The 16,907-nt window shown below is 34.6% G+C and overlaps 2 protein-coding genes across 2 annotated transcripts; one reads left to right on the top strand and one right to left on the bottom strand.

The window, feature by feature from the left end:
• Positions 1-1,302: 1,302 nt before the first annotated feature.
• Positions 1,303-9,552, top strand: LOC123893806 (WD repeat-containing protein 13). Its single transcript, XM_045943606.1, has 12 exons — positions 1,303-1,866; positions 2,882-2,991; positions 3,664-3,733; positions 4,607-4,760; positions 4,869-5,006; positions 5,958-6,097; positions 7,013-7,060; positions 7,911-8,021; positions 8,104-8,285; positions 8,380-8,501; positions 8,921-8,997; positions 9,078-9,552. Exons 1-12 carry the CDS (start codon positions 1,645-1,647, stop codon positions 9,201-9,203), a joined length of 1,500 nt encoding a protein of 499 aa, XP_045799562.1. The 5' UTR covers positions 1,303-1,644; the 3' UTR covers positions 9,204-9,552.
• A 3,915-nt stretch (positions 9,553-13,467) lies between these two features.
• LOC123896008 lies at positions 13,468-14,019 on the bottom strand. Its single transcript, XM_045946467.1, has one exon. The coding sequence runs from the start codon at positions 14,017-14,019 to the stop codon at positions 13,468-13,470; it is 552 nt and encodes a 183-aa protein (XP_045802423.1).
• Positions 14,020-16,907: the final 2,888 nt, after the last annotated feature.

Below are 16,907 nucleotides of genomic sequence, written 5' to 3'. Positions count from 1 at the left end.
TTTTACTTAGGTGTGTGAATAGGTACTTATAAAATCTGTTCTTCAATTTGTTTGGGAAAAAACTTAGCACGTGATTTCTCTTCAATTTCAGTGTCCTTAGTTAATAAAACGTGTCTCTCAACCCTTCCCCATTTTCGATTCTCTCTCATTAATCATGATGAAGGATTCACCGATTACAATTATTTACAATTATTGCAGGTAAATTATGACCTGTTTGGATTAACTTATTTTTGAGCTTATGCAATATAAATTAAATTTTATGTTATTTATAAGTTTACACTAGTGAAAATTGCATTTTTATAATATATTTTATCATAAACTACCTTGACAAATTTATAATACATAAAAATTGTATAAGCTGTTTGCTTAAGCTCAAAAATAAGCAAATCCAAACAGGGCCTAAATTCTGAACGGGCCGGCAAGTTTTGCACTTACTCTACCCACGGATATCTATTATTTAAACCATCCTCTGTCGGATTTTTTATCATGTAACTGATATTTATTTTAACAACCATGTTCTTTTGTAGTTCGGCCTAACAACCTCTCTTGTATAAAAAAAAATTCAAGAATAAGATTGTATAGAATTTTAAAGTTATATCAAATCTTGTAATTAAGAAATCAGTAACTTTCTTATAAAAAAAATCGGCAACTTTCTGTTAAGTTGAAACAATCTAGATTTTGAGATTAAATTTTGAAATTAATAAATAAAGAATCATGTTAACTAGTGTCCGTGAACACAAGTAAACCAAACAAAAAATTTGTATTGATCATGACCTAGGGTGGAACAACTAGAGATCTCATAATAAGCAGCAACAACTTATAAATGTTCTGTAAAATTTTTTTTATAAAGGATGAGATTTTTTTTTACCATCCTATCATTTCTTCTTAGGGGCTTTATTAATTTTCTATTTCATGCTTCCATTATTTAAGTAGCGGACGTGTAAAATATTGAAAATTTAATGTTAGTAGTTTTTCTTCTTTAAGTTATGGTTAATTTGTTAATAAAAGATTTTGGCCGGTAAAAACAATGTGTCTTATATTATGGTGACTTTGTTAATAAAAAGATTTTTGTTGCTACTAAAAAAATTAAGGGTATTATTGATATTATGAAAAATTCACACCAAAACTCATATATATTCTTTATATATAGTATAGATAACATCCGCTATTTAAACGGCGGACATAATCCGCTACTTAAATAACAAATACAAATATTTTGGTAATTTTATAAAACGGACAGAAAAATAAATAAAAGAGTGACAAAAGAAAATAAAAAAGTCAATCAGACAACCACAGTACACTACCCAGGGCCCGTAGACTTCTAAAAAAGTACATCACACTCACACACGAGTGTCGTTTTCTTTTTTGACAAAAAATAATAATTTTCTTTTTAATTTAATTACAAATAAACAGAAAAAAAAAAAAAAAGTTCGCGATTTCCATTTCCAATTTTTTCTCTCAATTTTCGAACATATAATTAATATTATATCATTTGATTTAATTAATTTTCCCCCGATTTCTGCACCGATCATATAAGTTCAAGCTCTCTCTCTAATTCACCTTAATCGAAGCTCCGCGTATCAACTTCGCCGGAGATTCTGTTCCGGCCACCTCACTCCGATGAACGCTTCATAATTCTACACCATGGCGGAACACGTGACCGCCACCGTGAACGACGGCGAACAAAAACCACAAAAGAACGAACACCACAACAACAACAAAGATAACAAGAAAGAGAAGAGTTCAGATCCAGAGCTATTCTGCTGTCTTCTTCAGCCTCTAACGCCTGACGCTGATCCCCGATACATCGGCATTCGTCGCCTCCTCCTTCATCAGAAGGCCGAGGCTGGGATTCTCCGCCGTAGGGTATGTTCATGAATTTCCTCATTTGAATCTCAAAATTTGGATCGTTATTATGTTCTCTTTTATGATCTCGTTGTTCTAATTATTTCGTTTTTCAATATGCATTTTGAATTTTGGATCATAAGCTTATTATTGATTTGACTCTTTTTTTTTTTTTTAGATAAGTAATGTTCAATTGTTCATAACTCGTTGATTTTTTTTTTTTTTGGCTTTCACCACCAGTTTAATCTGGTTGGGGGGTTGGTTCTGACATTAAGTGGTTCCAGGCCATTCCCGATAGCAGTTGATAACTCTGTTGATTTTGTTACTAACTTTCTATTGAGTGGCACTGTTCTAATGTTAAAAAATCGGACTCATAATAAAAAAACACCAAAAAAAAAGAGTTGGTTCAGTGGATGAACACACGCCTCTGCATCTTCATGGAAGCGTGTTCGATACCTATAGTTGGTGCAACTATTTAATCTTTGTATGTAATTATTAACAAATTAGCAGTACAAAAAAAAAGTAGACTTGCATCACTTCACACAAATGACACAACCACTAGACTATTAGTTGCATTGTGATAATTTCCACGGTTTGATCTCTATAATCAGTGCAACTATTTAATTTTTGTCAAATGAGTTGGTTCAGTGGATTAACACGCGTCTCTGCATCTTCACGGAAGCGCGTTCGATCCCTATAGTTGGTGCAACTATTTAAGTTTTTTTCGTATTTATTAAACAAATTAGCAGTACAAAAAAAATTAGATGGGAAGCAAACCCACAAACACGTGCATCACTTCACACAAATGACACAACCACTAGACTATTAGTTGCATTGTATAATTTTCACGGTTAGCTAATACTTAAACATTCCTAACAAATATCTTGGAAATATACCACAAATTCAAAATTTGAGGCCCTGTTTGAGTGGTGGAAATTTTACAAAAGAAGATTATACAGTAGTATTTTGTACTAATATTCCCGTCACCTTTGATTCTGTGTTGTTGATTTTTAATGTTCCAATGATTGTGTTGAAGGATTGGCGATGCAATGGGAAAACTTACGTCGCATACCGGAATTACATATGCAGACCTAGGAACTGTGAAAGTCTACGAGCCCCAAGCCTTCAAAGTACTCCAGGAAACAGGTTGCTGAATTTTTCACTTGAAGTGATGACCAAATATATGTTAAAACTTTATCAATTGATTTCATTACGGTCACTCACTTATCAAAAGGTGTAGAATGAAGATTTAGTGGCATCTCTAGTTGAACTTGAGAGCTTTGAACTTTGAAGTGATTTGGATGTTTTAGTCTTTAAACTAAATTTTCATATGCAGGAAAATTTTGGAGTATGTTCATATGCATTTAAATACACTTAGTTTTTTAATGTGTAACAACATTAATGATTTGATTTGTCTCTCTCAAACAAACTTACACTTAGTTTTTTTTTTGTTCAATGTTTTTTTTAAAATGCATACTGTTTATCCGGGACATCGGGAAGTTCTTTTGAGCAGATGTTTTAGGTTAAGGGGGATATTGTATTCTTTAACATGTGTACTGTGTGACCGTCCAATGAAATCTTGATATAGTAAAAGGACTTTAGTTTCTACATATTTTAATGACTTCAATTCAATTGCATTAATTTGTCTTTAAATCTGAATTTCATGTACTTCTTTGGCGCTAGTCCTTTAATTTCAGCAACTGTTTATAACTATAACCACATTTTATGTTGATGCAGCTTTCTTATTTATGGTGCTAGTTTAAATTTATGTTTCCATACAATTCTGACATCAGGATAATTTACTGGTTGATTCATCAGTGGCCGATGGATTCCATCTTCAAGTCCACTCCCCCGTTGGTCTGAGGTGGACAGCTGGGGTTCTGGGAGGGTGAGTAATTCCTTGTGGATTTTTTTGTAATATATTTCTAATTCTTCTTGCGTTGTTTGGAATATAATACATTAATCTTAAATGAGTAGTAATTGCGGTAGAGAGATGTTTTCATTAAACAGATTGACAGATTCTATTAGTGGGATTTATACCTCTTAAATCAAGCACAATTGTTGCTTTCAGAGTGTACCATAAAAATTGATAGAGAGACCAGCCGTTCGATTTAACAGAAATAACTTAGGCACACGTCTCTATGTGCTTTGGCAGGCACCCAGATGCGGGAAATTTAGAATACTTAAGCTCATTTTTTTTTTTTTTTTTTTGGAATGAAGCGTTTGTAGAAGAGCTAAACGATGAACTCAGCAAGTTAATTAGGTATAAGTATAACCACTTAAGTCAAGGATAAGAGCTAGTTTGTCCAAAAGAATAAATCAAAATCACGGAATTTGATAATCAGTGGCAAACTTATTTACACTGACCAAGCATCTCCATTAAACTCTTTGATAAATATGCAATTTTTTTTTTAATAAAAAAATCAAAGATGTGGAGATATGTTGCCGGGTTCTTTGCTAGTAATTGACTCTGTCAACTAAACCTGTCTTTGCTATGTAATAGGATATAACTAAGTTTTATTCAAGTTTCATCCAGAGTAATACACCCTAACATACTTAATGTGTTTTACTGCTAAGGAATGTAGTTATGCCATTATAGTTTGGAGTTCTGCTAAGGAAGGTTTGTATATGCTGTGCATGTTTGTGTGAGAATACTATTTTTCTGTTCATGTATTAATTAGTTCAGTTATAGATATAGTTCATTTTCTTCATCATTTACTTTTTGGTGTCATATGTCAAAGTTGTGTTTATTTTGTCATAGGATGTCCAAGTTGCAAGTTCAGTATCCAATCGTAGATCAAGTTTTGGCTCTGCCTCAACTGCAAGTGATTCTGATCGTCCACGGCATCGTGGGGTTGAGCATGCCTATTCCTTTGTAGGAATGCATTGCATCTTTGACCAGTGCAAAGCCTCTGGTAGTATATCTAAAGTCTAAACTAGATTTGTCTTGCCATATTTTTGTAACTTATCTTTGGTATGCTTGGTTTTCTTAGTGAACTAATTCTGAAAAGCTTGATGTGTAGTTACGGTGTTAAAGTTTGGGCACAAGAGTTCTGACCTACTCGCTTATGGGGCATCAGATGGAACCTTGACTGTGTGCAGTGTTTCAGAGAAACCTTCAGTCATCAAACAATTAAGTGGCCATTCCAAAGATGTCACAGGTTGGATATACTGGCATTGGTCCCTTGGTCTATATTTAATCTTGCACAACATACATGGCCATGCATGCACAAAGGCATATTATCTAATATACAAATTTTTAAGGGGGATTTCACATCAATAAATCTTTGGGTGAATATTTCCCATTTCCGTTTTTTTTAATAAGACACCATATCAGGTTTGATCTGCACTATATTGATTGTCCTTTCTCTCTTTTTTCCAAATCTGGGGATTTTTACCCTGTTTACGATATGAAAGTGAAACTAAGTTCATGTCCACTATGACTATAGGAACTTAGAAGTTTGACAAATATAAATCCGCTATCATTCTTCAAACAGTCCATTCGTACATGCCTTTTAGCCCACAATTTATTATTTTTTATAGACTTAATTGTACTTTTAGATCCTCTTCTACACCTAATGTGTGTGATTTTTGTTCCTCAATATATTTTTGAGAATTCAGATCCTCAACCTTTCATTTATTCAAAATTCTCACGTTATTTTAAATTTTTAACCGGTTCACTAAAAAATAAATAAGTAAAAAAAATAAATCAAATCACCCCCCTTCACATCCTAACTTCATATCTTTCAGAATCCTTTAAATTTTATCAAGTTTTTTCTAACTTCTGAACTCCAAAATTATTTCAAATCTCAAATCCACCATAAACCCCCACTTATTTTGTCAGAAATTTGTAAATTTAAGAGGGTTTCGGTAAAAGAATTTTGATAGTAGGCGTAGGACCTCATTTACTTGATTTTAAAGTGGAGGAACTTGGTTGACATGAAAAAACTGGAAGGACCAAAATCACACATAGTTCAAACTTAGAGGAACCAAACGTACAATTTAGTCATGATGTTGTTGTCAATGTACAGTAACTATTCTGATGATAGTGTATAACTTTCTTTCATCTGCTGTTACATAAATGGTTTCATTTTATGCTGATTTATTTTCAGATTTTGATTTTACATCAAACAATCAGTACATTGCATCATCTTCGTTGGATAAAACTGTGAGAGTATGGGAGATAGAAAAAGGCATTTGCATACGGGTGATATATGGAGTTTCTTCACAACTGTGTATCCGTTTTCACCCTGTGAGTACAATATACGGTGCTTCTATGTTTGTAAAAAGAATGCTAATCGTCTGACCTGCTCTATTTTGAAGATAGTATTTTCATCACTAATAGTTGGAAAATTACTTAGATTTGATATTTTATATAATATTCTGGTAAACTTTTTGATGGATTTCATCTTTTTATTATTTTTCTATTTTTATTATTAGAACAATAGCGACATTCTCTGAGTTGTGTGTTTCGGTTTACCAGATTCCCACTCTCATCTTTCTATCTTCTCAAATTCAAAAAGTCTCATCCTCTACACTAGAGTAGTGACAAAGTTGCTAAATTGAAGATGGCTAGATTCTTTAGGGGGGGTCTTGAATCTCTCGTACAGTTTGTTAAAGGAATAAACTTGCTTTTAAAAGGAGAAAATGATATGGCAAACCCATCACTTATCACTGTAGTCCATGTTACAGAATTTGAGACACCAATACATGTTTGGTTTTTTTTCTTTCTTTTTTTGATACATGTTTGGTTTATTTAGGTTTGCTTGTGATTGAGGCTTTAACAAGTGAATATATGCTTGTGCAAAATATGATACAGTGAGGGGGAAGGGGGCTGTGAATCTAGCGTTTAAAGTGTGTCCTTCTCTTCTCTGTCACATCTGGTGAAATTTGACTATGTTTCTCTAAGAGAGTGCAGGAGCATGAGAGAGGGAGGGAAACATGTCAGTTTTAAACGATGGGAAAACAATAAAAATTTGCTGAATATTTCTTATCTATCACACTTGGTGAAACATAAATCTTCCTGTTGTTTGTTTGATTTTCCCATAATGTATGTAATATATTCTTATGTAGATTTTGGTACTTTATATAGGTAAATTAATAAATTTTCTTTTATATTCACCTTTGATTGCTACTGAAGAAAGTATTTTTTCTGTATTTGGTGCAGGTAAATAACAACTTCCTTTCTGTTGGCAATGAAAACAAAGAAATCAATGTAAACATGTTACCTGTTTCTATTTTTTTTTATTCAGAAGTAACATATTTGATGGCTCCCCGCTGAAACTATTTTATTGAATGTGTTGATGTTGGGCATTCCCATTTTTTAATCAGGAAGAGCCAACTTAATGTTAACATGGCATCTCTAAAACCTGTAATGCATTGAAGTGGCATTTTGTTCTTTCTTTCTGAAGTAATAGAAAACAATTTATTGTTTCTGGTTTGCCACTAAGGTTATTATGTTTCAAAGTTTGGAGAGAACCAAATGAAATTGAAAGGAGTGGAATAAAGTAGATGGAATGGAAAATATCACTCCCATATCTAGATGATTGGTTAGGGAATAAATGGGAAGGTTATATGGGTATTAAGTGTTGTATTGTAAATTATCAGTATTACCCATTCATACATTTTTTCGTTAAAACCTTATCAACATTTCTAACACAGTTTGTGGGTAACTAGTTTTTCAAATATAAGTAACCCTCTCTGTCCAGAAATTACAGGGAACAATTTGAGAGAATGCTCTCCACACCCTTTCTCTCCACAAGTTCCTAAATATGGAGAATGCTCTCCACACCCTTGTCTAGACATACTATTAGATCATGTGACTGGGCTGGAAAAAAAAAATTTGGACAATGAGGGGACAATGAGGGTCAAGTGAATTCATGCAGCTCATACTTCCATATATAATATTAGAAAATTTCCCTATCTTTAACTATTAGTGTCATGATGCATGTGCTACCTCCTCTATTCTTTTCCCTATAAAATCCCATGTTCTCGTGTTTTACCATTTCTTGTCAATATAGTATCTTATTTGAATACATTTTTCTTATTTTTTCACAATGTACCAGGTATTCAATTTTAGCACTGGAAGGATAATTAACAAGTCGTTATTTGACGCTGGAGTTACCGCTATGGACCATGATCATACTGGTCATCTCATATTTTGTGGAGATGCACAGGTATGCTGTTCTATACATGCACATGTATATCCTTATGATTAGGTGTATCTCATTTTCTTTACTTACTGGGTTTAGTACGCAGGGATGTATATACTCTGTAAATATGAACTCCCACACAGGTATATTATCCCGCTCTCATCGTCATCGAAGTAGCAGCAAACACAGATCTCCGGTAACAACAGTGCAGTATAGGAGTTTCTCTCTGCTGGCTCGAGGACCTGTGTTGTTGACCTGTACTCAGGATGGAAATCTGTCTTTCTTCAGGTTCAAAATCAATGAGCCATTACTCCCATGTGCATTCTGTTATCCTAATTGAACACTTATTTTTCCTCGGAGCACTAAATTTCGCATATTACAGTGTGGCTTTGGAGATAAAAGGCTATTTAACTCTTCGTTGCTCGCTCAAATTAACTCCTCGGATACACAAAATTCAAGCTTCTTTCTGCCCCCTTCTTTCTCTTGAAAAAGGAGAATTTATTGGTATGTTGATATCTTGATATCATTGTTTCTCATTTCGTTTATTTTTTACTTTCGTCTTTTGAAGCACTAGTAAATTCTAATAACGATGTTATAAATCAGAGTAAACCTTCGGCTCTGTCAAACCAGAAAATGATCTTTTGTTGTATGTCGGATGTAGTTATATTTCAAGACTTGTATAATGTCTTCTTTGCCATTAAAAAGTGTTTGTTTATCAATGTACAATGCTTATATCAAGACTTGAAAGCCATGGAGAGTGATTTGCTGCTTTTTCCAATTTTTTTTTTTAAACTTTAATTATTTAGAATACAAAAGCAATTAAATGATATACCAAGATAATTACACATTGATGAAAGGTAGACCGGCAACAATTCTGAAATTTCTTTGACTACATGATTCTAACTTTCCTGGTTTATATGCAGTTGCTGGCAGTGAGGACTCAAATGTCTATTTCTATGATTTAACAAAGCCAAAGCATACATGTGTAAACAAGTTACAGGTTGGTCTAACATTCATTGTTGGGGGTAAGGTACTGTTGTTACAATGAAGCACAAAATGACAATAATTTTTATGATGCAGGGTCATCGGTTTCCTGTGATGGGGATTGCTTGGAACCAAGGAGAAAACTTTTTGGCTTCCTCTGATTTTTACGGCATAGTAATTGTATGGAAGAGAGAGAGAACAAATCAGAACAATAATACATAGCAATAGAAGTTTAAAAGCATATAGTTGAGTTAAGGGCTTGTGAAGATAGCTTCCTTTACATTGCTTTTCCTTTTTCTTTCGCACTCACCATTGTCCTTTTGTATCTTTTGTGCTATTATTTTTTGTTTTTCTATTTTTTCTACAGAGTTCATTTTGTATCCTGTATGTATTTTGAGGAAGAAAGTTTATTCTTAGTGAGCCATGATTAGGGATTCTGTATACGAATTCTGAAGGGTATATTTTGTTTTGACATTGCTCATATTGTAATATTATGCCATCAAAGAATAAGGCTGTGTCTAAATCAACACTTTATTGGTTGAATGTACAAAGTACTCATGCAAATCCCTTATAGTTTTGCTGGTCAATATAGTGATGTATTAATTTAACATACAAGTATAGCAGCATGTTGTGTTTTATGTTTTTTCCTGGGGATGAGGCTCCCCTTTTCCGAATTCGAGGTTGGCATGATGCACACCAAAGATTTTATTATTTTTTTTTTTATCAAATGCAACACTAAGTTGTTGATTTGCCTCAGTTACCTCCCAATTTGTGGGGAATGGATTCTATCTGTTGAGAATCTATCATGGTTTCTCCATTGTACCAATCTCTACCATTTAATCATCATGATCTCTTTTTTCTATATTATAAATCCTTCTCCACCCTTTTATTTTTTTAAGGGTCTAGATTTTACATGACCATAACTTCAAAGGAGAGAAACCATTCTTCACTGTGATACATGGGATTTAATTAGGAGGTTCGTGATAGTTTTCTGACAATGGAAACTCTGTCATTTTCAACAAGTTTGCTTTATTAAGTATAATACAGAAGGTTGATGCCGCCAAGGTTTGGTTTCACTTTTAACTGTTATTTTAACCTTAACTTTTTATAATTCAAACAATCAAATCACTAGAAGATACTTTTTTTTTTCTTTATATATAGAGAATTAGCAGGCCAAGAAGCTGTGTTAATGTGGAACATTTGGCATGACAGAAGCAATGTAATATGGAATGACACTAGATTTAATTCTCAGCAAGTTGGTATAAATTCTTCTCATATGTGGAAGGATGGTTTGAATTGCGCAAAATGAAGCAGCGTGGCTGCGTGGCAGTAACAATATATGTGTACACCAGGATCTTGTAAAATGGGAGAAGCCACCAATAGGATGGCTTAAGTGCAATGTAGATGCGGGTATTCTTGCTGAAGCTAATATTCCATCATCGGATTGTTGTACAAGATAGCGGTCGGTATTTTGTGTTAGCTCAAACAATTTGGAAGTCTGTTGAGATTATTCCTCCTTATATTGAATATTATTTGATTAATGATGTAAGTTAATTTTGACTCGCTAAAAAAAAAAGATAACTTTGTATACCGTGATGTGCATTGAGATTGAAGTTACAAATCGGAGCTTATAGTTTTCACATTAAAAATTACATTGGAACTCAAGAATCGGTCGACCATTACGGTTTCAGACAAAAGCCTATTTATAACCCACTTGGGTTGGTGCATTGGTATTGGCTTGGGACCTGGGAGTGTGCTCCTCTTGAGGTCTGAGGTTCGATTGATGTCTAAGACCACATGCATGACAATTGTGAATTTGTGATGCAGGATGACAAATAATGAAAGTAGTAAAGGACACAAGTAATTGTTAACCCAGTTCGGCGAAATTACACCTATTCAGGGGATACCAATCCAGAAAAGGAAGACCACTGCTTTGAATTAATACTCAGTCTTACGACGAACAACATAGTCTATTGTTGTTTATGCCTTTTCTTAATCCTAGTGCACCTTCTACTTAAAGGTTCACTCCCCCTAAGTATGAGAACCTACACACTTTTCCACGATCACCTAGCTTGAATGGTCGTAATTCTCTTATCACGAAGATATGTTGAATTACCTAATTCAATATTACCTAGCTCTAAAACTTTAGAGAAGGTCACCCTTGTGCAACTGCACAAGTGATTGCTTTGACTCACAACTAACTTTATTCTAGAGATTCTTCAATATTTGCTCGTACAAAAAATGTTGGCTTGAGTCTTCTTTTATAGTTGATGCAACTTCTGTGATTTGCTTGAGTTTGAGTTGCATCATGATAGGATTTTAGTTTTAAAACAAACTTTGTTTTAAAACTAGTTTTACAAGATAAATATTCAAATAAACCCTTTCCTAAGTTAGTTATTAATTCCAATCATATCTAACACATATGTTTGTTAGCAAATTTCTGTAACAAACCTTTAATCAACATGCAATCTTTAATTCGCGCTTTGTAACATATCTCGGAGAGATTCACGCACGCTCATAAGATAAGATAATGTCATCTGCCTGTACAAAATGTCATACTCAAGCTGAGACATCTTGTTGAACATGTTGTATTGGTGCATTTGTCCTTAACATGTTGTTATTACTGGGCAAGATGTCCTACTCAGGATGAGACATCTTGTTCAACATGTTGCACTGACACATTAAGTTGTTTTAGCATAAAGCATCCACCATAGGAACTACAAAGACATCATAACAAATTTTGTTGTAGATACTACAATCAAAGAACGAAAAGATAACACAACAAATCAAGGATTGAGCAAGGGAAATAGAATGTGTAAACTTAACATTAAACACAGGGACTATATATAGAATAAGGGAATAGGGAATAGAGGGAGGAATATATCGACTCCAAGGATTTTGTTAGTTTTTGGTGGAGCATTCGTGGTTCAGACCAAGGCTCTGCTGGAGGGCCAAACTAAACTTTATGCTGTTATTCACATATGTAGCATTCTGGATTATATTACCATATTTGTCATCACGATCATCCAAGAAACCTACAACAATTACTTGTTTGAGTGTACGTTTTTTATGTTGATGATCGTCATAACGACCTCTGTTGTGGCCTTGGTCAACCAAACTTAGGTGGCGGTGTTGCCCATTATACTAACAGTTCGTTGGACTCTTTTTCGTTGTTTCCCATTGTTTAAAAGTTGTTTCCTATAGTGACGAATGACTTATATATATATATATATATATATATATATATATATATATATATATATATATATATATATATATATATAGTTCCCTATGGTGTTTTTAGTTTTAAGATTGAAAATTAGCTTATTTAAATGTTGTTTAAATTAGTTATTATTTTCTCTATCTTTATGCAATAAGTGGTAAATTTTGTTACATGCTCTTATCATGTTATTGTGGAAATCAAGAACACAAATCATTTGTCCGACCCGTTTTTAGTGCGGATACTCGAAATACTTGTTATAATATCACATTTGAAATTTATTCTTTTAAAAAATCTCGATTGGGAAAATTAGTTTGTTCATCTATAGTTTTTATTTTTGATTCGTTGATGTTGATCATAATGCAGGACAACAAACAAATGTGGTGAATCCAAATAGTCTAGAAAGATCGAGCTATTGCACAAAAGGCGAAAAAGCAGATGTATCACAAATAAAAGGAGGAAAGGTGCCACACAAACAGCGCCAAGACGCTCGTGGTTGTCAAAATGAAAATCATCCTGTTGTTTACGTGGGAATTTGGTAAACAACCGCTAGTTTGAGTGTTTAAACTCGCGAGACCAACTAGAAATCTCAGGACAATTTTGTGTTTTGTTTACTTGGAAAAATGTTTGAATGTTCGTTTTCAGAGAAAAACAAACACTTAAGAATTAAATCGTTTTCAAATAATCAGAGAAAGTGCTAGTTCGAATCGCCTCGAAAACAGCAGTTTCTTAAGAAAAACACTTAAATTAAACTAAAGAACATTGCTGAAAAGTAAATTGCATTGAAAGTAAAGCAATTACAAGTAAATGGTTCACAAAACATACATTTCTCCTCAACTATTCCTTTCGTTCGAATTTCAGAGAGAGTTTTGTATAAAATTTTGTGACCCTTGTTCTGAATGAAAAACTGCTATAAATACTAAGACAAAGTGGTAACTGCTTCTTGATCATCTGGACGGTCTTCGATTTGCCACGTCGACCCACGTTCTCCACTTTCGATCTTCATTCCTTCAGCGCGCGCCAATGTTCATTGGGCCTTTACCACTCCTTTTGGGCCTGGCCCAACTAGCCTTTTGACTCCGTTTGCCCTTTCGACAAGTTTTTTACAAAGCTTTTCTCAACCATGTCCTTCTGAGCCTTCGAGACTTTCTTCCACTTCGACATGATCGAAACTTCGACGCGATACTTGAAAGCCACATTTTATTAATATAACCTTCAAATAAATAATGGACCTACTAATTAATTTTTAATTAATAAGCACCAAATTTATGCCCAACAAATTGCCCCCCAAAAATGCCATTTTCGACTTATCGAAGGAGGGAGTGGCATTTTTGAAAGTCTTAATGGATATCTTTTATTTCCAATTATTTCTCCTACGTCGAAGGTTTTGGACTTAACCTTTTTATTGTATGCTTTAGCAATTCTTTCCTTTTGTCGAATTAAAGCATCCAACGCTTGCAACCTCTCCTCATCCACATCTACCAACTCATCTAACATTAAATTCCAATAATGGTCAGGAGGTAATTCTAGTTGCCTTTGCACTCGAATTGATTGCATCATTATTTCAACAGGCAACACAGCATCATGACCATAAGTTAGTTGAAAAGGCGTCGAACCTGTGGATTCCTTAGGAGAATTTCTGCATGCCCATAGGACTTGATCTAAAGTCTTATGCCAATTCTTTGGCTTTTGAGCCACGTGTCTTTTAATTAAACCAATTATGACCTTGTTAGCTGCTTCAACTTGTCCATTTGCTTGAGCATAACAAGGCGTCGAAGTTATTAACTTAAAGCCTGATTGCTCAGCAAAATCTTGCATTTTTCGACCAACAAACACTGTTCCTTGGTCTGTAGTGATCGTTTCAGGAAGCCCAAACCTATAAATAATATGGTTTTGAACAAAATTGATCACATCTTCTTGATCCACATTCGTTAGGGCTATAGCCTCTATCCATTTGGTGAAATAGTCGATTCCAACCAATATATAACATTGATTTTTTGATGAAGCTGACCTAATCTCACCAATTAAATCTAAGGCCCAGCCTCTAAAAGGCCAAGGTTTGACAATCGAGTGCAACTCACTCGCTGGAACATGCTGTATCCCTGCTGATGAGGCATTGCTTCACATGTGATTAGCTTTTCTTTGATTTCAACCAATTCCTCTAATTTCTCTTTTGTTAACTTGTAACCAGAAGCAATTTGAGCTAAATCATTTGCCTCCTAGTTCTCGATTCGAGGCACATGCTGAATATCACATGAATCGAAACGTTTTAGTAAAGAGAAGGCAATAACAAAGTATTTCATCAAATGCTCTTGAATGCACTTGTACTCCTTTGTTAATTGCTTTATTATTAACTCAGAATCTCCTCTGATTTTAACGTGTTTTGCCCCCAGGTCTAAAAGAATCTTTAGGCCTGCAATCAAAGCCTCATACTCAGCTTCATTATTGGAGCAAGTTCCATTAATCTTATACTTAAACTTTGTTGGAATTCTTAAAGGAGAAATAATTAAGATTCCTATTCCTGTACCATGTTTATGTCTCGAGCCATCAAAGTATAGAGTCCAAGGCTCAGATTCTATATATGTTATCGAAACCTCAACCACTGAATGATCAGCGAGGAAGTCAACAACTATTTGGCCCTTGACAGCCCTCAAAGGCTGATAGGTTAATGAATATTCCGTTAAAGCTAAAGCCCACTTCCCAATTCGACTATGCAAAATTGGTTTTAATAACATATGCTTAATGATATCAAAGTGAGAATAAACGTAAACATTAACTGGCTTGATATATTGCTTAAGTTTGGTACAAGAGAAATACAAACATAGACAAAGTTTTTCAATTGAACTATATCTAGTTTCAGCATCATTTAAAATTCTACTTAGATAATAAATAGCCTTTTCTATGCCATTTTCATCCTCTTGTGCGAGCATGCTTCCAATAGTCGAATCTGATGCTGCAATATACAACTTCATTGCTTTATTTCGAATGGGAGGCATTAAAGTTGGAGGCTTCGACAAATATGCCTTAATATCATCAAATGCCTTTTGTTGTTCTGTTCCCCATTCGAATACATCGTCTTTCTAGAGCCTTAGCAATGGAGAAAATGGTTGAGCTTTACCACTTAGGTTTGATATAAACCTTCTCAAGAAATTGATTTTTCCTAGCAAGGATTGAAGCTGTTTCTTTGTTCCTGGAGGCTTTGTCTCCATGATAGCATTTGTCTTGTTTTGGTTAATTTCTATGCCCTTTTTATGCACAACAAAACCAAGGAAATCTCCTGCATGTACACAAAAAGCACATTTTAGTGGATTCATTTTTAATCCACATTTTCTCATTCTTTCGAATGATTTCCTAAGACGCTCTATGTGTTCATCCTGAGAAGAGGATTTCACAACAATGTCATCAATGTAAACTTGCATAAATATTTCGATAAAATCATGAAAAATTAAGTTCATGGCTCTTTGGTATGTTGCTCCAGCATTTTTCAAACCAAAAGGCATCACTACCCATTCATAAGTGCCTAAAGCACCAGGGCAACGAAATGCAGTTTTTGGCACATCGTCCTCATCAATAAAAATTTGATTATAGCCTGAGTAGCCATCTAACATACTTAAATACTCATGTCCTGCTGCTGAATCAACTAGCATTTCTGCTACAGGCATAGAATATTCATCCTTTGGTGTAGCATTATTCAGATCCCTAAAGTCTATACAAACCCTAAGTGATCCATTTTTCTTAATGACAGGAACAATATTGGCTAACCATTCTACATACCTGGCTGTTCGAATGAACTTGCACTTGAGCAGCCTTTCAATTTCTGCCTTGATCTTTGTCATGATTTCTGGCGCAAACCTCCTTGGAAGCTGCTTCACAGGTTTCTTATCTGGTCGAAGAGGTAGCCTATGTTATACCAAATTTCTGCTTAGTCCAGGCATTTCATTATAATCCCATGCAAAGCAATCTTTGTAGCTCTTAAGCAATTCAACCATTCTTTCTCTTAAGCTTGGATCAATATTGGCACTAATATAAGTTGGCCTTTTAACAGAGCCATCTCCAATATCAATTTCTTGCAAAGGATCTTGGGCTTGCATTCTCTGAATCGAACTGTGTGGATCTTTCTCAAAACCCAAAGGTTCATCATCATAGATACAATCCAACCTTTGACTTTCGCCATTGTTCTCGTCACTAGCCTTCAAGGCCAGTTTATCTTTGACATTGGCTTCGACAGCCACATCTTCTTGTGAACTCATGGCCTCAAGAGCCAATTTAATTCTATTTTCGGCTGCGTAAGCCGTAATTCGATCCCATGTTGGGGACTTAATCATCATGTTCATTGTAATTAACCCACCTAGAAACTGGTGGGTATGCATCCTCAGACAAGGGCTTATCTATGTCTTCCCTTTCCCAACAAAAGCCATGGGTTGGATGCAACTTAACTGAGTGGTATACGTTGCTTGACACCACTTCATTTGGATCGAAGGCAGCATCTTGCTCACCACAAGGAGCAATGGTAGCCAGGTTCTTATCGAAGTTCTGCAAAGTCACAGTGCCTGTCTCTGAAACATATGCACTCTGATCTGCTTCCACATTTTCAACCAAACCATCCTCTCTCCAGATGATTAATCTTTGATGCATGGTTGAGGGAACGGCCCCAACACCATGAATTCATTCTCTGCCCAATAACAAGTTATAATTGGGCCTGGAAG

Source organism: Trifolium pratense, linkage group LG7, assembly GCF_020283565.1.
Source record: "Trifolium pratense cultivar HEN17-A07 linkage group LG7, ARS_RC_1.1, whole genome shotgun sequence".
In the NCBI taxonomy this organism is placed as follows: domain Eukaryota; kingdom Viridiplantae; phylum Streptophyta; class Magnoliopsida; order Fabales; family Fabaceae; genus Trifolium; species Trifolium pratense.
The sequence above is the reverse complement of the archived record's forward strand: the minus strand, read 5'-3'. Positions and strand labels throughout refer to the sequence as shown.

Coding starts and splice junctions, on each gene's coding strand:
- LOC123896008 (XM_045946467.1), bottom strand. CDS start 14,019: ATGCAAGATTTTGCTGAGCAATCAGGCTTTAAGTTAATAACTTCGACG.
- LOC123893806 (XM_045943606.1), top strand. CDS start 1,645: ATGGCGGAACACGTGACCGCCACCGTGAACGACGGCGAACAAAAACCA. Junction 7,061..7,910: donor ATGAAAACAAAGAAATCAAT/GTAAACATGTTA, acceptor ACAATGTACCAG/GTATTCAATTTTAGCACTGG. Junction 8,502..8,920: donor TGAAAAAGGAGAATTTATTG/GTATGTTGATAT, acceptor GTTTATATGCAG/TTGCTGGCAGTGAGGACTCA.